At 42.5% G+C, this 23,583-nt stretch overlaps 2 protein-coding genes across 2 annotated transcripts in view; one reads left to right on the top strand and one right to left on the bottom strand.

Moving 5' to 3' along the window:
- Positions 1 to 12,027, bottom strand: part of LOC129681975 (serine protease FAM111A-like) — a 27,935-nt gene extending 15,908 nt beyond the window's left edge. The window contains exon 1 of the mRNA XM_055614192.1: positions 12,001 to 12,027. The gene's annotated coding sequence lies outside the window, so the exon portion shown is untranslated. The remainder of the gene's footprint in view (positions 1 to 12,000) is intronic.
- On the top strand, positions 10,635 to 23,583 carry Fam111a (FAM111 trypsin like peptidase A). The gene is made up of 3 exons (XM_055614247.1): positions 10,635 to 10,688; positions 13,671 to 13,867; positions 20,724 to 23,583. The coding sequence occupies exons 2-3, from the start codon at positions 13,790 to 13,792 to the stop codon at positions 22,497 to 22,499; spliced, it is 1,854 nt and encodes a 617-aa protein (XP_055470222.1). The 5' UTR covers positions 10,635 to 10,688; positions 13,671 to 13,789; the 3' UTR covers positions 22,500 to 23,583.

Here is a 23,583-nt window from a genome sequence, read left to right as displayed (position 1 = left end):
GTGTTGACATTAGTAGAATATGGAGAGAAATGGAAGTATTAACCAAGGGGTACAAGCATTTCATCACAGAAGAGAAGTAATTCTAGAAACCGTTGTAGAATTGTGCCTGCAATTGAGTTGTGTATTTAAACATGCCCACAATGAAATGGAGATGAGCTAGTCAATTGTCAAACACATTTGCAAGTATGGTGGAACTGGTAAAAATATATAACCAATTGATTTTCTCTTGTGCTACATTTTTCAGAATTATGAATAAAGGCATTGAATTTATTATTCTAAGTTTTACTGAGTATAATTCGACCAACCTTGCCATCACCCTCGACTTTCTTCCTTCTTTCTTCCTTTCCTTCATATTCATGCTAACTTAATTTGTATTATTACATTCTTTCCCCTTTGATAGATTTGACGTGTATGTGTTAAAATTCTGTGATAACTATCCATATCTTATTTAAGAAATAAGCATTTTAAGTTAGAGTTTCAGTTAAAGTCTACTCTTTTTTTGATTTATTTTTTATTTTTTTAATTTTTTATTTTATTAATTTCATTTTATTCAGTTTGTATCTCCCCATAAGCCCCTTCCTCCTCCCCTCCGGTCCCACCCTTCGTACCCCTTCTTCACGTATGCCCCTCTCCAAGTCCACTGATAGGGGAGGTCCAAAGCAACACTATTTCATTATTGAGGCTTTCACTATTGACACATTAACTTTAAGACTGCCTGATTGCCACTAAAAAAGCTTCATCATCCTTGAGTTAGGAAACAGGAAAAAGTAAGGCTGCAACTAGATTTTCTGACCTCTAATTTAATTAGTCAGTGTCCACATCTCTCATCTGCTCCCATCTCCCTCATTCCTTCCTGAGAATTAAACCTAAGGCCTCTAGCACGCTATGAAAACAAACACTGTAACAATGGGGTACAGCTACAGCCCCCTAAACATTCTGAGACTGCAAATTTGTTTTAGAATTTGCTTCAGTAAACACCCATAAAACAAGAGAAAGAAAGGATCTTTCAAACAATGCAAATTTATTGCTAAGAAACTCTGCAATACAGGCTACCCAGAAAGCACATTCTAGAATATTGATAATAGAGGTTTACCACAATTTTTAGTCGGGGGGGGGGGAAGGGGATTAAGGAACACCTACAATGTGCACACACGGTTTATGTGTTCAATGACCGATTGCAACTATCAAAGTGAAGACAACATAGCAAGCACTGAAATGAAGCTCAAAGAGCCCGAGACAAATCCAGAAGAGTGCATTCGTATGGATGAGCACGCACAAGCTGAAGGCAGATGGCAAGGAATAGTGTGCTGTTCATATTTTTACTACATGGGTGTATGCCTCTTAAAAATGCTAGGTAGTGATAAGTTTAAAACAAATCCAGGCTTAGAGGTCGAGGTCGTCTTTATGAATAATAACAAAACATCAAGTGAAGGACAGGCACGATGGAGTCTTCTTATAACATGTGTTATGTTAAGTGCTCAATCTGGGTGGTAGTGTTTAGTATTGTTACCTAAAATATATGTTACATCATATGTCATGTTTACATGTAGAAATATGTTTCGTAGTTTTAAAATCCAGATGGGTTTTTGGACCCTGCTATTTAAATGGAAGTCTGCCGTTAACAGAAAGCCTGTGAGCTTGGTGATAAATGATGACCTTCTTCCTTAGCTGGGTTCCCTCCTCTCCCCCTGATCTGGAAAAAAAAAACCCTGATTTTCTCAGAAGTGACACACAGCACTCAGGGAAATTACAGGCCCAACCCTTTCCTGTTCCTTGTGTACCTGGGGATTCCTGGGAATCCCTTCCTATGCTAATAAGATGTCTTTGTAGCTTGGCTTTTAGCCAATGACCTTTTTCCGTACCTGGAGTTCCTCACCCACCCCTTGCTGGCTCAGGGAAGAAAACTGTAAATTAGAGAGAGCAAGCTGCCTAGCAAAAGCAAAAGATAACATGAGAGAAGTAATGAGGGAGAGGAAGGAAAATGGAAGAATGACCAAGAAGTGGGAAGGAGGACCACAGAGTGGAAAAGGCAAGTACTTTATTCAGATCAGTAAGATCGGCCCTGTCCATCTATAAAATGGGCTGGTCACATTAAATATGCTTCACATTATATTTTAATGTAACATGATTCAAAATAGACACTGGAAATGATGTGTGAGGGACATGGAGTGTTTTTTTAACTTCGTGGTCCTTTTCATTTCTGTATAGGCCTGTGAACTGTACTGCATGACTTCTACTTCTTTCAGCTCACTTTAAAAGAAGGTGGGGGCATGGAATGAGTGATTAGCAAATGCAGAACTTCATGTGATCTGACCGACTTAACCACAAAATTTTGCTTTCAGAGATGTAAATAACACAGTCTACTTCCTCATTTTCATAATGGCTTTCATTTTCCCAGATCTCTTCAACTGTTGTGTGTCCCTGTGGATAAAGGTTGATACAGAAGCTGGGCATGGTGGCAAATGCCTGTAATCCCAGCACTCAGGGAGGCAGAGTCAGGCAGATCTCAATGAGTTAGAGGCCAGTCTGGTCTGTAAAGGGGGTCCTGGACAGCCAAGGCCACACAGGGAAATCCTGTCTTGAAAAAACAAAACAAACAAACAATCCAAAAGTATTGATACTGATAACAGCACCAGCTGTAATGTTCACTGAGCAGTCTGTCATATGTGGCCACTGCCTGAAGAGTTTGCCTACATGATGTATTTTCAGTCTTTACCACAGTCAAGGTTCCATCATGCCCACTTTGTGCATCGGTCGAGAAGGAACCCAGGAGTCTTGTGTTGAGGGCCTGCAGGGGGTGAACGGCTGTCTGAGCAGAGCCCAGTCTCTTCAGCACTCACATTGAAGTGCATGTTTTCAGAGAGTGTCACAGCTGCTTCTTGTCACAAACAGGAAGTTGAAGTCCAGAGAGGCTAAGTTCGTTTCTTTAGAGGCTCATTACTAGTAGTTCTGGTTAGAAAGCTTGGGATCATCCTCCGTCACAGAGGGGTTAAGACACAAACAGTCTTCACATGGCTCCCATTTGACTCTGCATTAGTTATGTAACAGAATGAAGAAACTATCCAAGAGTGAACACGTTACATCCAAACTCTTCTTTGCAGCTCTCAACATTTTCTGTGCAATAGATTTAGAAAGTACAATAATTCCATGTGCAATGGTGCAGACTTATAATGAGAGCAATCAGGGGGCAAGGCAGGAACATGGTACGTGTTTTCTTTTTCTTCTTAGCTTTATAACTGTTGGATTTGTGTGCCTTTACATGACACGCAGAAGCAAGGGCAGGCACACGCCACAGTGCATGTGTGGAGGTCACAAGACAGCCGTAAGGTCAGCCCTAGCTTTCTGCCTTGTTTGAGACAGCCTTTTGTCGCTCACTAGCTGTCCAGGAGGTCTTGGGGTTCTGTCTCCACCTCTTGTCTCTCTTTAGGAATGCTGGGGTTATAAGAAAGCTCTGTCTGCTTCTGTAAGTTCTAGGATTTGAACCCAGGTCTTCATGTTTGTTTGGTAGTTACTTTACCCATTGAGCCAACTGTACATCCCGAATACAGTGTTTGAAACCACCTTCGGCTACACAGGAAGACGGCTTTACTCTTTTGTTTTCTTTTTAAAATTTTTAGTGCATTGGGTTTTTTTTTTCCTGTTTTGATTTTTGTTTCTTTTCTTTTTTTCTTTTTTTTTTTTTTTTTTTTTTTGTCTGAATGCATGCATGCGAATTGAACCAGAGTCCTCTGGAAGAGCAGTCAGTGTTCCTCACCACTAAGCCGTCTCGCTAGCTGAGGAAAATGTCTTTAAAACAAAGGTGATGCATGTACTTCAGTTGTATTGATCCAAGAGGAAGCAGTAAAATTGATGCTATGAAGGTTTACTAATAAACTTGCTTAGAAATACTAAGTTATACAAAGTAGAATTTAGTTGAAAAAGTGCTGCCGCGAATAGAACTGGAAGATAAGCAGGGTACTAACTACATTTGTTTGAAACTGTGAGGCAGGTAATTCCACGCCACAGTTGAAACTTGGCGCTGAGAAAGTTTCAGCTAATGTTTATTGCCCAAGATTGACCTCCAATTAGGTTTCATTCCCATAACAAAAGGAGACAATCCTGACTTCCAACAGGCCATTAAGCTCATCCCCATATCAAAGGACACGCCCCTAAGGGGCAGCTCAAGGGGTCACAACCATCTTTAAGTCCTAGTCTGCCGCTGAGTCCCCCCCTGTGCTCTTGCCAGAAGTATAACCGTGCCAGGTGGGCAGGATGGGCCTGGATAACAGCTACTCAAAAGAACAATGCTGGTGTGCTCAGGAAGGGATTCTGAAATATCCTTGCTGTGTGACTCTCCCACGTGACCAGACTTGCAGTCTTCTGCCTCTGTTTAACTTGTTCAAAGTGTAACTTGGGGTGGGGACTTGAAAGAGACTTAAGGATGACAGTGGATGTGGAATGCATAAGCCCAAGGTGTATATAAGTTAGTAAAAATCTATTTGAGGCTGTCTCCTCTTTGAGCAGGAGCCAGAGGTGGACAGGTTCTTCAAATAGCTTTTTCTTTCTTAATCTCTAACCCTTGGGAGTGGTTTATCTTTGGGAAAGCATGATTTTTCTATAACACTAGGAGTTGGCAACCGAGAAGAGAAGGCCAAGAGGTGGTGCCAGGGTCACAGGCTGTGTCTCTGCTTTTCCGTCTCAAGACTTTCTGTTTGTTCCTTTTGTTTTGTTTTAATGTGGCCCTGTGTGTGTGGGGGGGGTATGGCAGGGCGTGGGGAGTGAGTATATCATTTAACACCCAGTCACAGCCAACCAGACAGACTTATGGCATGCTCCCTTAATCTCAGCACAGAGATAGGCATGTCTCTCAGTTTGTATAGCCAGCCTGGTCTACATACTTTGTTCTGAGACAGCTGGGGCTAAACAGAAATCCCCTCTCTCATAAAAAAAAAACCCAAATAAATTAACAATTATTGAGGTATGTGGTGGCCTGCTGGCTGCTCCTGGATGTCAAGGCGCTGATGCATCTCATAGGGATAAAGGGACAGCCGTGGTCTCCAAGAAAGACTATCATATTAAAAGCCCATAATAAAACACAGTCAAATCTTACATGGACCAAAGATTACTCTGCTCAAACCTAACACAATTTAAGGCAAACTTTCAGAGGACAAAGCAGATTCCAAGGCACACAGCTTTCAGTGGACTAGATTGGTCTATGGGCATGTCTGGGAGAGACTGTGTGGCTTGTTAATTGATGTAGGAATGCCCATCCCACCATGAGAGGCACCATCCCTGGGCAGGTGGTCCTACGCTATAGAAGAAAACTAGCTGAGCATGAGCCTGACAAATGAGCTATCAAGCAGTATCCCTCCATGTACTACAACAAAGCTAAAACCTATTGCCGTATAAAAGACTTAGTATTCCCAAATATAGAATTATCTATTACTAGAAGCAAGAAAACATGACCCTCTACATGAGACAATATCATTGAATGGAAACAGATCCCAGTAGATGGGCTGTCCTGCTATTTAAACACTTTGGAGCACGAGGCAGGGAATTGCCAGCACAGTCAGTATACAGCTAACTTCCATGCCACAGGATAAACTTTGTGCTCTCTTATCCTAATGTCGCTTTTCCACCCTAGAAGTTCTGAGTTTTGGAGTGGAGCCTGTCACAGACCTGAGTGGAGCTAAGCCAGCACTGGAGGGAGTGAGTGATGCCTGTGGTTTGGGGTTCTGATTCTGCAGCATCCTATTGATGAAACAGCTCTTGACAGTGCTCCCTGGAGGCCAAGACTGTCCTTCTATTCTTGCAGGAGGCATCAGCAGCCTGAGCATCCAGAAGGGCCTAAAGGCCACTGTGAAGCTCACTCCAGCCCCCTGCAGAGGTCTGAGCCTGTGGCTGCTTCAGCAGCCTGCAGCTCCTGCAACAGGGTGAGTGGAGAACAGTGTCCCCTGCTAATGAGACACTTTCACTGAGGGCCTGATGCACAGATTTTGCCAATGGAGAGGAAGATGAGGATAACAACAGTTTGAAAAGCCTGGCTGTCAGGAAAAGCATTAGAATATTACAGTTCTAATGGAGGTGCCTGAGTGAGCAATTCCCAAACTGATGTTATTGGTTTAAAGAAGAGCTTTAAACATGGGGTTGAGAAAATCCTAATTGTTTGAAAAGTTGAATAGCTTGTTTTTCAGCATTGGGTGCTTTTTTTTTTTTGTATAGAAATTACCTCCAATTCCTGCAATTATCTACAAATATGGTTAATTTTAGAATACATTTAAGGACCTTCGATTGAATTTATTCTTTGATATTTTCAAATATATTTTGAAGCATTCACTTATCTTATGCAGTGAGCATTTTGCCTGCCGGTATCTCTGTGCAGCAGGTTTGTGCCTGGTGATCAAGGAGGGCTGAGAGGGCTTTCCATGCTCTGGGAATGGAGTTACGCAGTTGTCAGCTGCTACTGTGGGTGCTGAGACTCAAGCCTGGTCCTCTAGAAGAACAGCACTGCTCTTAACCACTTATCCATGCCTCCAGCCTCATATAAGCTTGAGGTTCCTTCTGATTACTACAGCATCCTTTAACATCCTTCCCTGTCACCCACCTCCTTCCTACAAGTCCCTTGCTCACATTCACATCTGTTTGTTTTATTTTTGTAGCCACTGCATTCATCAGAGCCACCTGTGTGACCGTGTGTTTGAAACTACTGACTGGGGGCTGGTGGGCTCCTCAGTGGGCACACACTGAAGACAATGAATGCCCCTCACCTAGAATTCCAGAATCAGGACTTTTGAGATGTTGGTCAAAGAGGAGGAGAATCTGTGTACCTGGTTAAGGTGACAAGGCGGCAGGACTTTGATCACAGATAAACAAATGTTTATGTAAAGGTTGATGTTGGTATTGGCATCATCAGGTGTGATTTCCTCAATTTAGTATAAAACACACAGTGAGGCTACAGGCTTGCTTAAATTCTGGGCACTCTTCAGAGTTTGGACAGAGTAACTGTAGAGTTATAATCATCAAAATAATACTATAATGTTAAGTTAAGAACTATACTAAGGGAGGGAATTGTAATAGTTTTCCTAAATAAAAGTCATTCCTAAAATCTGAGACAAGAGGTCACCCTGAGCAGTACCAAATTGACAGTAGTGGAGGGGAAATCATTGGTGACCTTGCTGATCTTTCACTGTAGAATGGGTAAAACGTTAAGAATCATGAAAGCTAGAGATGGTTGGGGACAATGTTTTTGAGATTATCTCACTCCTTCTGGACATAAAATAGGCCCTGGGAAAAAAACCATACCACAGCAGTTTTAGCACATACGTGTGCAAATTATCTAGCAGTCCACAGACAGAGTCTGGATTTTGTCACAAAACATGAAATCAATTTTAGAAGAGACAATGAAGCTGAGCCATGATGCAAAATGACTTATGTTGTTAGAAATCACTTTGGCACCTATGAGGGCTACAAACTCTGGGGTGTGGTAGTTGTGAAAAAGGATGGATGTTGGGGTTCTCCAAGGTGGTAGCCACCATTGGAATCTGCTCCTAAATGAAAGGGATAGCCTACAGAATTTCTTTAGGGGTGGGGTGGTCCATAAATGAGCAAAAATGATGGCTTAGTGATGATTCTGGGATTCTGACATGAGCAACTGGAGCAATATAGTCTCCATTGTTTTACAAAATTGGAGAAAGGAGTTGCTGCAGCTGCTGCTGCTGCGGTGTGTGTGTGTGTGTGTGTGTGTGTGTGTGTGTGTGTGTGTGCCTGTATTTTATATTTTATTTAGCTCCATTGAAAAGGTAAAGGCTGAAGTATGAAAAGATTGACTTTCAGTAGATAATGGTGAATAGTGAGTGTCAAAGGAGGATCAAACAGGGACAAGGCCCGTAAATGTGAGGAAAGAAAACAGATGAAAATGAACAAAAGGGTAGGAAAAGAGAGAATCTAGGGCTCATGATGGTAACCATGTTTGTCTTTAACTGAGAAATGTAATTGCGTTGCAGGACATGGTCACAGAAAGCTAGCCAGTCAGACTAGTTCTCCTCCCCTAGTTCTGCTTTCCTGCATGTGGTCTAATTCAGCCACCTTGTCATTCTAGTTTGTCCAGTCCTACTGGCATTCAGTGAGGATGCGCTTCCTAGCTATCGTGGTGTTTGGTTGCTGGCTGAGCAGCAAGCACCAGATGTGTCCTTTCTGTGATCCTGTTAGTCTTCAAGGAACATTTCTCAGAAAAATTAGTCATAGTTTAAGAATCAGCTTTCATCTGCTCTTCATTTGCATAGCTGAGTGTCACAGGCAGCCTGGACTGACTGGATCACAGCCTTTAGGACTGGTGCAGAACTCAGCTCTGCTGCCTTTTTACAGCTGTCCTCTGCGGCCTTTGAGGCAAACCCTCTGCAACTTGGTGAGAGTGACAGAATAGAGAATAGATGGTTCCCAAGGAAACCTCACCTTCAGCTGATGCTCATACGGGCTGTTGGAGTTGTTTGATAACCCTGGGGACAGTACTGGCCTTGAAAAGGAGCATGCCTCTACATTCCTCTGAAATGATGTATCACATTGGCTCTAGATGTGCCAATAATATTTTTTGGCCAAGCGAAGGGTGTTGGGTTATTTTGCTATTGTCTAATTGAAAAACAAACAAACAAACAACAAACAAGCAAACAAACACCCAACTAAGGAAATGAATCTGGCAAAGTCCCCACCAGAGCTGAAATAAAGGGGTCATTAAGGGGTAAGACCAGTGCTTTTCAGTAGTGACTCCTCCATGAGACCCTGAAAGAGACCTCCCCACACCACCAGAAGAGTCCAGCTTAGGTAAGTAAAGTTGCAGGTGTGTTCTGGGGAAATGGAGAAACGCACCATTGCCTCTCCCTGGGGAGTATATCACAAAGACTGTGATTTATGAGTAGGACTTGGTGGATGAAGATAGCCTGATGGACAAGAGCCCACTGCCATCCCATAAACTAAGACAAAAGTGCAGAAAAGGCTGAGGAGAGGTGGCTTCTGGGGATGGAGTACAGGCAAGAGCCTGGACATTCTATTCTGTGTTGCTCAAGAAGGAGGAATGATTTTTTTTCCTATCTGGTGAACTGACAACACGCTCACCTCTCTCTTTGCTGCAGAGAAACTGCCTCCATTTGCAAGAGGATTGGAATAGGGTCTCTAAACTCCTGACCACCACCAGTCCTAAAGTCCCAGAAGTCAATTCCTATAATTCATCCTTCTACTCCTAGGAAGACTGTAGGCAACGTGAGGATCAGTAGGTACAGATGGAGGCCAGATTAGGACATAGGGTCCCCTGAAACTGGAGTTGCGAATGGTTGTGAGCTTCCATGTGGGTGCTGGGTATTGAACTGGGGTTCTCTGCAAGAGAAGAAGGTGAAGGCAGAGACTGCAGATACCTGCACCAAGCTGGCTAGCCAGGCTAACAGATACACCTAGCTTCTAGGTTTTGTGATAGATCTGCCCTGGTAAATAAGGCTCCCTCTTATGGCATGGATCTCAAGCTAGAACAGTCATTGTTGGCTGTTTCGGTGCCACCTTTACTCCAGCACATCTTGCAGGCAGGACAAATTGTACGCAGAATGTTTTGTGGCTGGTTTGGTGTCCCAATCCTGATTACAGGAGACAGCATTTTCCATTATTAGGAGTCTTAGCTATGGTCACCTTCATTCCTGGGAATTTTCATTGCCCTAAGTTTCTGGCTTCTCCCAGGGATGCCATTCCAGTGGTCTCCCCCAGTACTCTCTCCCTCCAGCTTCTTTTTTCTTTTTTCATTGCATCTCAATTTGGACTAACTTATGGCAAGCACTTAGCAGCATATTTGAGATGCGTTATTTCTGGAGTTGACACTCTCTTCTTCATGTGTCGAAAATATTTATTACCAACGATGCACATCTGGAAAATCGATTTATTAGCTCATCAAGATGGCTCAGCATCTGCTGCCTCGCCTGACGACCTGAGTTGGGTCCATGAGACCCACACGATAGGAAACAACCAATTCCTGAAAGTTGTGACACATGGCATGAACACACATACACACAATACAGACAGATACATAATATATAAATGTAATACATTTCTAAACTCCAAGATAAAAAGACCGATCTGTTTTTGACAAGGTCCTTCCTTCTTCCCGATTTGTTCAAGCACTGAAGCTGGTTTGCTGTAGGGATGTTGCCCCTCGAAAGACCCTGAGTCCTCCAACCTCCCTCCTCCTAGCTCATGCACTTGCTGCCTGCAGCCCCAGATAGCCACTCTACTACCTGCTGTCTGGAATCTCCTGCCTAGTCCAGCTGTGGGAAATCCCTGGACCTCTGCAGTTGCCCCGAGCCAGGCTGGAACCCTTCGCTGAGTCCGGGAGAGGCTCCTCCGCTGCTTCCTGCCCAGTCCGCTAGGCACACTTCCTTTGAGTAGGCTCTAAGCCAAGATCCCTGGAGAGTAGAGGGCCACACCCACTCCATCAACTGGCAGTCCAGCTGCTCTGACTAAGTGGCCCTTTGGGGAGCACTCGCTCACATCCGGACCTGCACTCCGAGTGAGGCCAATAAACAGTTGCGTAATGGCTGCTGGTCGGTGAAAGGACCAATCCGCGATCTCTCCGCCCCTTAGACAAAGGCATCAGATGACCGTCAGGTTTGGTCTTTTCAAAAAGACGCGGGATTGCTGCGGTTGGGCGGGAAGGCGCAGCAGCGTGAAAAGAGCCGGTGAGTAAAAAGCTCCTTTCAGTTTGAATTCTTCGAGTCAGGGTGTTGCGTGGGGCAAATATTCACCAATACATTTCTTAAGTCTGTTTCGTTTTAGACTAAAAACACACACAGTAAGTGGCAAATACTGACTTCTTTCTCCGGCATGCCCAGCATATAGAGCGGAAGCCAAAGCACGTAGCCGACTACTAAATTAACGTGACTTGTTTGTCTGCTGTTTCCATCAGCATAAATGTACTAACCCAGAATGTCCTGCCAAGGACCAGAAAGAGCCAGCTAACTTTAATATTAATGAGAGTAGCTTCCTCAAAGGTCTAACTAATATGCAAGTTCATTGTCAGACTCTGTGTCCCTTATGGGCTTTGTGAGGGTTCCCTCAATAAGACTTAATGTTGGATGCTGGATTCAAGTGAGCCAGTGCTGGCTGTGAGCGAGGGAGGGTAGCAGCTCTAGGAGCAAACTGTGATACTCTTCAAGGCGGGTCCGATCTCAGATTTCTTAGGGACCTTGGGGAGACGCTAAGGCAGGAAAGTCCTTGGGGCACAGGCAGACGTGCTATCTATCCAGAGGACCCAGGAATCCCAGGTTGGTTTTCAGTGGCTATTTCTTGCCTCAGAATGCTGGCGTTAATGACATGGTGTTGTGGGGAAAGGCTTAGATCAGCTATGGCCTTTGCCTCTCGAAATCCTTTCTGTGAGAAAGGTAGGTAAGAGGAGCAGAATGTTCTTGTGGCTAGCCAGAAAGAAAGAGACCTTAAGAGAGGGAGACATGAAGGTGGGAGAGAGAGAAGGAGTGAGAGCAGGAGAGGGAGAGAGAGAGAGAGAGAGAGAGAGAGAGAGAGGAGATGAAAAACTGGGGAGAGGAAAAGGAGGGAAGAGAGAGAAGGAGGAAAGATGGAGAAAAAAAATCCAGGAACTGTCAGGGAGGCTGGAGATAGGCCCTTCCACAGGTCCTGCGTTGGTTTATTGCTTTACTGAAGAAAGAGCAAATCTAATTAGCTCAGCGGACTTTGCCTTAGCAGGGTTGCTCAAGGAAAACTACACGTAATTCACTTCAGTAAAATACGACCCAGCACGGATCCTGGAATTCATATGTATGGGGTAGATACAGAGTGGTTCATAATTGCTTAAATATATGCCAGTGAACCGTAAAATTCTTATTTCTTTCTGCTGGCTTTATTATTATTATTTTTTTATATGAATCACGGTATGAGTCATCAACAGACAAAGAACCTCAACTTGTATTTCTGGATAAACAACAAATTTCTGCCTGCAGATATCACGTAATGGCGTCCGGTTCCTCAAGTACTCACCCACTTTCGTTTTCTACAGTGGCTGTGAAGGAGTGTCCCCGTGGTTAAGCATTGGTGTCAAGAGCAGCATTAGCATTAGCGGCCATGGCCATTGTCTGAGGACTACATGTATTACATTCTCTCTCAGCTCCCAGTCCTTACATTCTGCTTAGTAAATATGGCTCAGCAAGCATGCCACCAAATCCTCTACCGCCCCACGACGGGTAAACACACACAGGAAGTACGCCTTCACCCCTTCACCAACAAATACGAATTTAACAGTCCAGTCCATTTCCCCCTGAGTGAACTGTTATCAGTAGGAACTGTTTTCTGTGTCTCTCTGGAACTAGAGCAAATGCCCTGTTCTTCACAGTGAAACCTCAGGGCGTTTGGTATACAAATACAAAGACAGTGTGTTTGGGCCAGGGATAGGACTTCTTGTTAAAGAGTTTTATTTGCCTTCACCCTCGGGTTGCTACCTACGTTTGTAGCTGTAATGGACTGTAACTGGCTGTTCCAGTTGTGCTTTGAAATCCCAGATATCACCCTCATTAGTGAGTGCAGTGCAGTTGGTGGCTGGTCCTAGGGTTGGAACTCCACAGTTGGGAGAGCCCCTAGTCCTCATTTTCATCACAGGCTTTTTCCGGGATGACTTCTAGGCTCAGGCGCTGCTTCTGGGCCTCAGAGTTTTCAGTGCCGGGTTTCGGCCACACGAAACAGCTGCATAATGGATTTGCTTCAGATTCTCCAAGGTCTCATTCTTAGCGTATTTCGAAAGATCCGCTTGTCGCTTTAAGACTGTTATATTCCAGGTAAAGCTCTCCACAGCCTTCTGCCGTTCCTGAAGGGCTAGTCCCTCCTCGGTGCCCACGCTGTGCAAGCGTTCATGCAGTTCCCTGGCTGCCTTCTGACAACGCACGATCTTGTCGTACACAGCGTCTGCATTTTCAGTTAGTGCCTTGAGGGATTGTATCATCTTGATGCTGCTGCTCCGGGGCGGGGCTGTCCCTGGGGACACCCCGCGGCAGGGTTCGGGGTCCTCGTGAGCGCCAAGCCTAGAGGTCGCCGGGCAGGGCTGGCCCGGGCTTCGTCCCCGGACAGACCGAGGCTGCAGTCTCCTGGAAACCCCGCCGCTGTCACAGCGCGCCCGCCAGGCCGAGGCGACCTCCCCTGCCGGCGCCTCCTTCCCGGCCCCGCCCCGGCTTTCAGGGCACCCTTGGCGCAGAGGGCCGAGCCCGGGGAGGTGGGCAGGGCCTCGCCTGCGGCGCCCCTGCCGGCCGCACTCCGCCATGGGCCCCCCACAACCCGGTATTACATTCTCTTTAATCTTCACAACAGCAGATGTTGACATCGATGTAAATAGAACATAGTTATGAGTGTCCCAGCTGCAAGCCCTTTGTAGGATATCTGCATTTGAATTCTGTGGGTTTGGATATAGCACCTCCCTTGTCAAAGGTATCCTTTCCCCCAGACAAAATCTATATAGATGCTGCTTTCCTTGTCAGTGGTGGAAGTTAGTGACTACAGATGATTTGTGTTAAGTGTTTGGTACAGTGCAGGACATGTGATGCTTTTCCTATTGGATGATTATGCTTTTTGGATAGAGCATCTGCTTGCAAGGTTACTGTCCTGGGATATGCTGATACTGCCATAACTTGGACCACTTTTCTTTTCTTTTTCTTCTTTTGGAGCTGAGGACTGAACCTGGCCTTGCACAAGCATTCTACCACTAAAGCAACGCTTCACTGAACTTAAACTGGTTTTGAAGTTTGTGATTCAGTCGGGCCATCTGTTTCATCTCTAAGCCACCATGAGCTACAAGAAGCGCAAATCACAGATCTTATTTAATGCAAGGAAAAATAAAAAGATCAATGACTATTTCTCTCAGGTATGTCTATAAATATTGCTTGTGTGATAACACAAGCTGTCTTAGCCAACATGGGTCCTAGGTCACGTAGGATCTACTACCAAGAAGCTACCTAATTGTTGACGGGGCCAATGACATACTCCAGGATTGTTCTCCTTCACATGATTTATTTTGGTGAATGGCAGCAAAGACAATGTGTTGTATTATAGCTTTCCACCATAGTAGTGTTTAATAAAAAAAATCCTATTTAAATCATGCCTGAAACATTAATAAAATAGATCAAATACATGTCAAAACAACCTGTGGGAAAAAATTAACACTATTTATTAGTGTTCAAATGTTCTGAGTATGATTGGTCTCTCCAGTCATAACAGCCTATATTTGTTTAATACTTCACAGGAATATTTAAATATATGGAGGTCTATTACATGGTTGAAAAAGGATGTTTCTCATCAAATGTATATTACAGAAATGTGTTTTGAAAGATTTTATGCCTGGCCAGAGTAGATTTATATTGCCTGGCATTTTTTGATTGAAAATAGATTCTTTTCTCATACAATATATCCTAATTATAGTTTTGCATCCCTCCACCCCTCCCAGTTTCTCCCTACCGCTTCTCCCCTCCAGATGCCCTCCCCTTCTGTTTCTCATTAGAAAAGATCAGACTTCTAAGAGACAACAACAAAACATAACAAAATATAAGGTGAAGCAAAACACTTTCATATCAAAGTTGGACACTGTAACCCAACAGGAGGAAGAGTCTCAAGAGCAGGCACAAAAGTCACAGACCCGCTTGTTTTTAGAGTCAAGAGTCCCATAAATATGCTAAGCTAATATCTACAATATATATGCAGAGGAACTGGTGTAATCCCATGTTGGCCCTGTGCTTGCTGCTGCAATCTTCATGAGCTCTTATGTACCTTGCTTAGTTAATTCAGAGGCTGATGGTTGCTGGCGTCCTCCATCCCTGTCGACTCTTACAATTTTTCCACCTCCTTCTCCTGAAGATTGCCTGAGCTCTGAGGAGAGGGATTTGATGGAGACCCACAATTTAGACTTTTTCTCTTCATAATGTCCAGCTGGAGATCTTTACACCTGTTCCTGTCTGCTGACCGAGGAAGATTCTATGTTGATGAGTGGATAAGCCACTGATCTATGAATATAGTAGAATATCATTTTTTCAACCAGCTGTGCTAGAATTACCCTAGGTCATTGGGCTGTCTAGTCTCTGGTTCTTGGTTACCTAAGCAGTGTTAGGTCTGGGTTTCTTCTGGTACAGTGGGCCTTAAGTTCTCTGTCACCATTGCCCTAGCATAATTTGCAAAAGGTAGACTGTAGGTCAAAGAATTTGTGCCTGGGTGGTGTCCACATTTCCCTTTCAGTTAGCCTACTGAGTACCTTCAACACCAAAGAGAATGGAATGCAGGAGTGAAGGCCCCATGGAGGCACCGGCTTGACTTCTCCATGTTCAATGAATTGTGTGGATGTTGTCTTCAGAAACAGGGCCCCCCACTGTCATTTTTCAGAGAGCAGCCCTTTGTCTTAGCATCAGCCTGGGTTTAGGGATTTCTCTGAGACCCCTTGGCCAACAACTCAGTTGAATTCAACTGAGACCCACCATATTTATTTTGATACTGGCTATACAAGATTGCAGTACCACCAGCAATGGAGGGGCATCCCCATTGCTCTACGTCTTCACCAGCATGAGCTGTCACTTGTGTCATTGATCTTAGCCATTCTGACAGGTGTAAGGTAGAATTTCAAAGTAATTTTGCTCTCCATTTCCCTAATAGCTAAGGATAGTGAACATTTGTTTAAATGTTTCTCTGCTATTTGAGATTTCTCTATTGAGAATTCTCTGTTTAGACCTGTACCCCATTTTTAAATTGGATTATTTGGTTTTTTGACATCTACTTTCTTGAGTTCTTTATATATTTTAGCTATTAGTTTTCTATCAGATGTGGAGTTAGTAAAAACTTTTCCCATTCTTTATGCTGCCACTTTGTATAATGAGTGGTGTCCTTTACCTTACAGAAGTTTCGAAGTTTAATGAGGTCTCATTTATTAATTTTTGATCTTAGTGTTGTCACTATTCAGTGTTCTGTTCAGGACATTGTCTCTTGTGCCAATGCACTCAAGGCTGTTCCCCACTTTCTCGACTATCAGATTTAGTGTATCTGGTTTTATGTTGAGGCCTCTGATCCACTTGAACTTGAGGTTTGTACAGTGTGATAAATATGGTATTTTTTCATTCTTCTACATGCAGACATCCAGTTAGAGCAGCACCATTTGATGAAGATGCTGTCTTTTTCCAGTGCGTATTTTTGATTTCTTTATAAAGAAAATCAGCTGTCCTTCTGTGTTTGGATTTATTTCTGGGTCTTCAATTCATTTCTGTTGATCAAAGTCTTTTTTCTATGACAATACCTTGCTGTTTTGTATTACTATAGCTATGTAGTACAACTTGAAATCAGGGATGGTGATACTTCTAGCAGTTCTTTTATTGTTCAGGATTGTTTCAACTCTTCTGATTTTTTTCCATATGAAACTGAGTGTTTTCCTTTCAAGGACTGTAAAGAATTGTGTTGGAATTTTGATGAGGATTGTCTTGAATCTGTAGATTGCTTTCAGTAGGACGGCCATTTTTACTATATTAATCTTACCGATCAATGAGAATGGGAGATCATTCCATCTTTTGACATTGTCTTCAATTTCTTTCTTCAATGCCTTAAAGTTTCTATTGTATGTCTTTTACTTGCTTCATTAGTTACCTCAAGATATTTTATATTATTTGAGACTGTTGTCAAAGATGCTTCCCTGGTTTCTTTCTTAGTCCATTTGCTATTTGTATATAGGAGGGATACTGTTTTGTTGTTGGTAGGTTTTTTGTTTGTTTGTTTGTTTAGTTAATCTTGTATCCAGCCGTTTCGCTGAAAGTATTCATCACCTGTAGAAGTTTCCTGGTTCAATTTTTAGGGTGACTTATGTATACTATCATATCATCCACAAATCACCATACTTTGACTTCTTTCTTTCCAATTTGTATCTACTTGATCTTCTTCAGTTGTCTTATTGCTCTAGCTAACATTTCAAGAACTATACTGAATAGATATGGAGAGAGTGGAAAGCCTTTTCTTGCTCCTAATGTTAGTAGAATTGCTTGAATTGCTTTGAATTTGATGTTGGCTATAGGCTTACTGTAAATTGCTTTTATTATATTTAGGTATATCCATTGTATCTCCAATATCTTTAGGATTTTTATCATGAAGGGGTGATGGATTTTGTCAAAGGCCTTTTCTGTATCCAATGAGATGCTCATGTGCCTCTTTTAGTTTGTTTATATGATGGATTACATTTGACTGATTTTTGTGTGTTGACATATCTCTGCATCTCCGGGATGAACCTACTTGAGCACGGTAGATGATTTTTTTAATGTGTTCTTGTATTTAGTTTGCAAGTATTTTATTGGGTATTTTCGCATCTATATTTATAAGGGAAATCAGTTTGTAATTTTCTTTGTTGAATCTTTATGTAGTTTGGATATTAGGGTAACCATGGCCTCATAAAATGAGTTGGTCATTTTTCTTTCATTGCTTGTATTTTGTAGAATAATTTGAGGAGTATTGGTGTAATCTCTTCTTTAACATTCTGGTAGAATTCTACACTAAAATCAATCTGACCCTGAGGAGTTTTGGGGGGTGGTGCAGGGAGACTTTTAACGACTGGTTCTATATCTCTATGGGTTATAGGTCTATTTGAATTGTTTATTTGATCCTGATTTAACTTTGGCAAAGTTGAAAAAGTTATCAATTTCTTTTAAATTTTCCAATTTGGTGGAAAGTATGTCCTTATGATTCTTTAGATTTCTTCAGTGTCTGTTGCTATGTCCTCCTTTTATTTATGATTTTGTTAATTTGGATACTCTCTTTTCATTTTTATTTAGTTTTTTTTGAAAAATTTTCATTATTATTATTAATTACAATTTATTCACTTTGTATCCTGGCTGTAGCCCCCTCCCTCATCTCCTCTCGGTCCCATCCTCCTTCCTTCTTCCTCCCTATGTCCTCCCCTAGTCCACTGATAGGGGAAGTCCTCCTTCCCTTCTATCTAACCCTAGCCTATCAGGTCTCATCAGGACTGGCTGCATCCTCTTTCTCTGTGACCGACTCACCAGGAGGAAGTGATCCAAGAGCAGACTCTGAAAAGTCTTGCGCCTTTTCTCTTTCCATCTTTTAGTTAGTTTGGATAATGGTTTGTAACTCTTGTTGGTTTTCTCAACGAGCCAACTCTTTCTTTTATTGATTCTTCGTATTGTTCCCTTTGTTTCTATTTTATTGATTTTATCCTTGAATTTGATTATTTCTTGCAGTCTATCTCTTTTGGGTGTGTTTGCTTCTTTTTATCCTAGAGCTTTCAGGTGTGCTGTTAAGTTGCTAGTATGATATCTTTCCAATTTCTATATAAAGGCATTTGGTGCTGAGCACTGCTTTCAATGTGTCCTATAAATTTGGGTATGTTGTGCCTTCCTTTTGATTGAATTCTAGAAAGTCTTTAATTTCCTATTTCTGCCTTGCCCCAGTAGTTCAGTAAGGAAACTTCAGCTGGTGATCTGTTGCAGTGCTAGACTGTGGTACTACTGGGTCTGGGGGAACAGAGAGAGAAGAAGGCCTGTGGACAGGCTATCTGGTTTTCTGGCAGGAGCGGCCTGTGGTTGAGTAGGAGATTCTTACTTGAGTTTGGGTCTGGGATGCAGTGATTAGTGGAAAGAGGGTGGTTAGGGTTTGTAGGATCCACAGCAGTGAGGGGGGAGGCTGCATCTGGTGATGTGTTGCAGCTTTAGGGATGAGACTAAAGGGTTGGGTCTGGGGGGAACAACACCTTGCATTCCTTTTGTCTGTTTAACTTAGAAAGTTAGTGTCATTACAAATGATGAGCGGCTGAATTTTTACTCAGGCTCAACACTGTTCATCCCGTTACCTGACTTTGCTAGCCTATGAACTCCTTGCCTGTTGGCATCCTTCTCATGAAGGATACGACTTAGGGAAAATCCCTTCCACACTTAGTGTTCATGCTGTCTTAGTATCTTTTTCTGTTTCTGTGATAAAATAATATGACAGAAGCTACTTAAAATAGGAAGGGTTTGTCTGGCTCACAGTTTCTTACAATCCATCATGGAAGGGAAGTTACAGGAGTAGGGCTTGAGAGACCAAGTTATATCTCCTCCACAGTCAATAGTAGAGAGCAATGGATGAATGGTCAGTTCCTCCTTATCAACTTAAACAGTCCAAGATCCAGCCTAGGGAATGTGTTCAGCATGTTTAGGCTGGTTGTTCTCCTCAGAAGTAAGGTAACCGAGATAGCACCCTACAGAAGTGCTCAGAGACCCCCCTCCCAGGTAACCCTAGGTTCTGTCAAGCAGTTAACAACAACTGTCATAAACACTTGTAGTTTTCACTGAGGCCTTGCTATTTACTGAATTAGACTTATGTCCTCCTATTTTTTTTCTCCCCTGATTCTTACAGTCCTGCAGTGGGAGAAGACAAAAATTTACAGGAAAAGAATACATATAGTTGAATAGAAAAAGATGTTAAACTGCGTATTAGAATCCATTTACTTTATGGGTTATGAGGTGACATAGAAAAGGCACTTATAGGACAAACATTCTGTAATTTCAATTTCTCCACTGAAAGGACAGAGAGACCAATTTCTTTTCACACATTACATAGGGTATGATTGACACATTTCATGTGATCATATTAGTTAATAGGGAATTGATATAATAAAGGGAAGGGCTTGCATTCATTTCATGATAGATACTGTCCAAGTTACAGTATTCCTTAATGAAATAAAATATGAACATTGTGAGTTTGAAGCCAACCTGGGCTATATGCTGAATTCTATAGAAGTCTTTTTTAAAACTTTTTTTTTTAATGTAGTTAGTTATTCACTTTACAGCCAAGGACCAACATGGACTGGACCTAGATTCTGTACACATATATACCCAGTGGACAGCTTAGCCTTCATGTGGGTCCCCCAGAAAGGGATGGGGGCTGTCTCTGACATGAACTCTGTTGCCTGCCTTTCACTCTGGTGTGGCTGCTTTGCCAGAACACTGGGAAAAAGGAATTACACCATCCTGATGAGCCTGGATGTGCTAAGGCAGGTTTGCACAGGGGGATAAGTGTCTCCTCTTTGCTGAGAAGCAAGGAAGGGACCATAAAGAAAGGAGGGGGCTACAATTGAGATCTATGGAAGTCTTAGCTACATAGCAAGACACAAATTATTGAGCACCTGCTACTGTTGCAGAGGAACTGGGCTCTATTTCTGCACCCTCATGGTGGTTCAAAACTACTGGTAAGTCCAGTTCAAGGGAATGGAATCTGATACCTTCTTCTGACCTCTGTGGGCACCAGGCATGCACACAGAGCACACACATACATGTAGGACAAACATTCATGTACATAAACAAATCGTTAAAAAACAATTAAGGATAAATACATAGCTTAACAAAATGTTATTGCAATATTCCTTATGCTTGGATAAGAAAAAATTTATATTGCTGAAAATAATAAAAATGACTTGAACTACCATACAGAGAAGCTGGTAGACCTTTGAGTATCTGGATACCACTTCTGTCTGTTCTCCTGTTTGTTAAAAAAATGAACAGTGTGTAATAAAAGTAGCTCTTTTGACTAATTTGATAAAAAGCTGAGGTTGTATTTTGCATCTTAGGATTGACTTTGGTTTGTTTCTACTAACTGGTCTTTGGAGATTGATACTAAATTTCCCATAGGAATTCTGTGAATTGCACACAAAAAATTGGAAACATGACTAGAATTATAGTCAGAGTTTAAGGTATCTATGATTTATTTTTTAGGTTCCCAGAGAAGAGCAAAATGATTCCACTATTTCTCAAGTAAAAGCAGAATCTATAAAAGCACCAAAAGACATAACCAACATCCAGGACCAAAAACTTCTTTCACCTAAGAAAATTCAACAAGATCAGACACCTCCCTCACTTAAGACAATTACATTCACCTTAGATGTGAACCTCAGGAAAAACAGAAACATGAAACACACACTCACACATAACGAGACAAGTAGCTTGTACACAGCACTTAAAACTCTCACTGCTGTCGAAGAAGAGATAGACAGTCAACAGGGCAAAGAAATGCTGGTGCGTGGCATCGAAGGAATCGAAGGCTACATCAACCTTGGCATGCCCCTCTGCTGTTTTCCAGAAGGCAGCCATGTGAGTATTACATTTTCTCAGTGTAAAAGGGAGCCAGAAGAACATAAACAATTGTTGGAACCACAGGACCAAGCATCTACCAATTATGTCCTATTTTACATTCATGCAATTGGCAGTAAGAAGAAAACGATTCTGAAGTGTGGAGAACTTCACAGAAGTGGGAACAAACTCTGTGTGTTTGGTGTCAAAGGAGAGACCATCAAGGACACTCTGAGGAAGGATGGCAGGTTTTGTTCTTTTATAGAGAGTGACCATTGGAAACTCATTAATAAGCTGGACACCATCATAGAAAACACCCAGCCAGTTGATGAGTTAGAGGGCAAGCTCTTTCAGATTCACACCGAGCTAAGAAAGAAACCTAGGGCAACATCTGTCACTCAGGATTCTCAGTCAGAAAAGAAAAACTTCCATGAGCTAAAAGACTACATTGTGGATGAGTACCCCACACTGAAAACAGAACGAGAAAAACTCAGAGCATACATCAAGGAAGAAGGTAAAAAAAGAAAGAAGAAACTTTACACAGTGCATAAAAAGAACTTTGGGAAACTGACAAAAAATTCTACATCTGTTAAAGTGCTCAAGCATCTTTCAAAGGCCAGTGACTCAGTCGGGTTCCTATGGTGGAACAATAATGGAAATGAGGGTTGTGCTACCTGCTTTGTTTTTCAAGGACTGTACATTTTCACTTGCCGACATGTCATAACTGACATCGTGGGGAAAGCAGAGCAAAGTGAGTGGGCTAGTATAATTAGTCAATGTGTAAAGGTGACCTTTGGTTATGAAGAGTTCCCACTAACAGATGCCATCATTTTTGATGTTAAACCTTGGTTTGAGATATCTGATACAGACCTTGACTACGCTGTCCTGGAACTGAAGGAAAACGGACACCAAGTACCCGCTGGACTGTACAACGGAATAGGACCTGTGCCAGTTAATGGGTTGATTTATATCATTGGCCACCCGGATGGAGAAAAGAAGTCTACTGATGGTTGCACAGTGGTCCCTCAAGATAATCGAGAAAGAAGATGTGAGGAAAATTTTCAAGCAAGAGAGGCAGCAGGCTGCCATTTTTCTATATCTTTTGTCCGTATGTACACCCAAAGAAGTTTCCAGGAAATGCTTCACGACACTAATGTGGTTACCTATGACACCACTTTTTTTGGAGGGTCTTCTGGATCACCAGTGTTTGATTCTAATGGTTCATTGGTGGCCATGCACGCTGCTGGTTTCACTTGTACGTACCAAGGTGGAATTTCTAGTATCATTGAGTTTGGTCCTACTATGGAATCTATTCTTGCTGATATTAAGGAAAACAATGAACCCTGCTATAATAAAATTTTTGGAAATCAGCAGGATGTAGAAATGTGGAGCCCAGAGACCTCAGTACAGGAAAAGATTTAATCCATTATCCAAGTTTAAGGGAATTGCCTGTGGTGTTTTTATTCTGCAGACAATAATGTTTTATGAACTTTCAAAAATGATTTGTTTCACAAAAATGGATGTTCCAGATTATTTCCTGTGTAAAGCAACATGGGAAAGAAGATTCAGTACTGGTTAGGCCTCAGGGCACTTGGTGCCAAGAGAGGCAAAGATATGAAGAAGCTCAGAGCTTAGAAACTGGAGTTGTGGACCAAAGATATGAAGGAAGAGAAGCCGATTTCTGGAAACTCGAAGCACTTTTAAAAGCACTGCTTTCTTTGGGCCTGCCTGTATCTTCTCTCTCTGCTGACCAGAGCTCAGCTAGGACGCCAGGTCACAGGTTTATGAGCCCTAAGTGGTCCCTGAAATTATTTGCCTTTCTTCAGCTTTGGCTTTCTGGCTGAAGACTTGGGTCTGGAATGAACCTTCAAGGAATGGTGTGGAAATCATTGAGCAGGCAAGGGAGCTGCCATATAGCGTGGGCATCTGGGAGTTCCTGGACTTGGGTTATGGAGAGCAAACACCGGAAGAGATGGTTTCCACTTCATGGGATTCACCATGGAGTGGGTCAGGAGGACACTGGACATAGCCTAGAACACTTCTCAGCAGTGTGACACTCAAGTCCTGTTCTTAGGGAGAGGAAGGAAACTGTGGTCAGGAAGTAATCTCACAACCATGAAAACCAAGGAGAATTTGTGTACGGAAGATGGCCAGAAGTCTTTTATCTGAGGGAAAGGGGAAGGAGTGGGTGAGATGGTGTGGGAAGGTTGCTAAGAGATCTGGCAATTACATCAATTCTTCCCTCTACCAGAACTGAAGTATGTCCTGGGCTTTTTGCTGCAGCTGAACATGATCCTAATCCACAGTTTCCCTTATTGTCCAGACATCTCCTAGTGCCATTGTGTGATGTTTTGTTTTCCCTGCTCTGTGCATTTTTCCCAGAGGAAATACAAATGGAACAAAATTAAAAAAACAAAAACAGTATGATATCTGCAGAGAGTTATGGAATTTAAGATGAAACAAAAGTAAAGCTTATTTTTATGGCATTTCCTTTGGTTTGTTCCAA

This window comes from Psammomys obesus, unplaced genomic scaffold (genome assembly GCF_907164565.1).
Source record: "Psammomys obesus unplaced genomic scaffold, mPsaObe1.curated_primary_1811, whole genome shotgun sequence".
In the NCBI taxonomy this organism is placed as follows: Eukaryota; Metazoa; Chordata; class Mammalia; order Rodentia; family Muridae; genus Psammomys; species Psammomys obesus.
This window is presented reverse-complemented; position numbering and strand designations above follow the sequence as displayed.

Excerpts from the sequence above, each read along its gene's own strand:
- Fam111a (XM_055614247.1), top strand. The coding sequence starts at position 13,790 with ATGAGCTACAAGAAGCGCAAATCACAGATCTTATTTAATGCAAGGAAA. Across the intron at positions 13,868-20,723 it reads TCAATGACTATTTCTCTCAG|GTTCCCAGAGAAGAGCAAAA; the intron begins GTATGTCTATAA and ends TTTATTTTTTAG.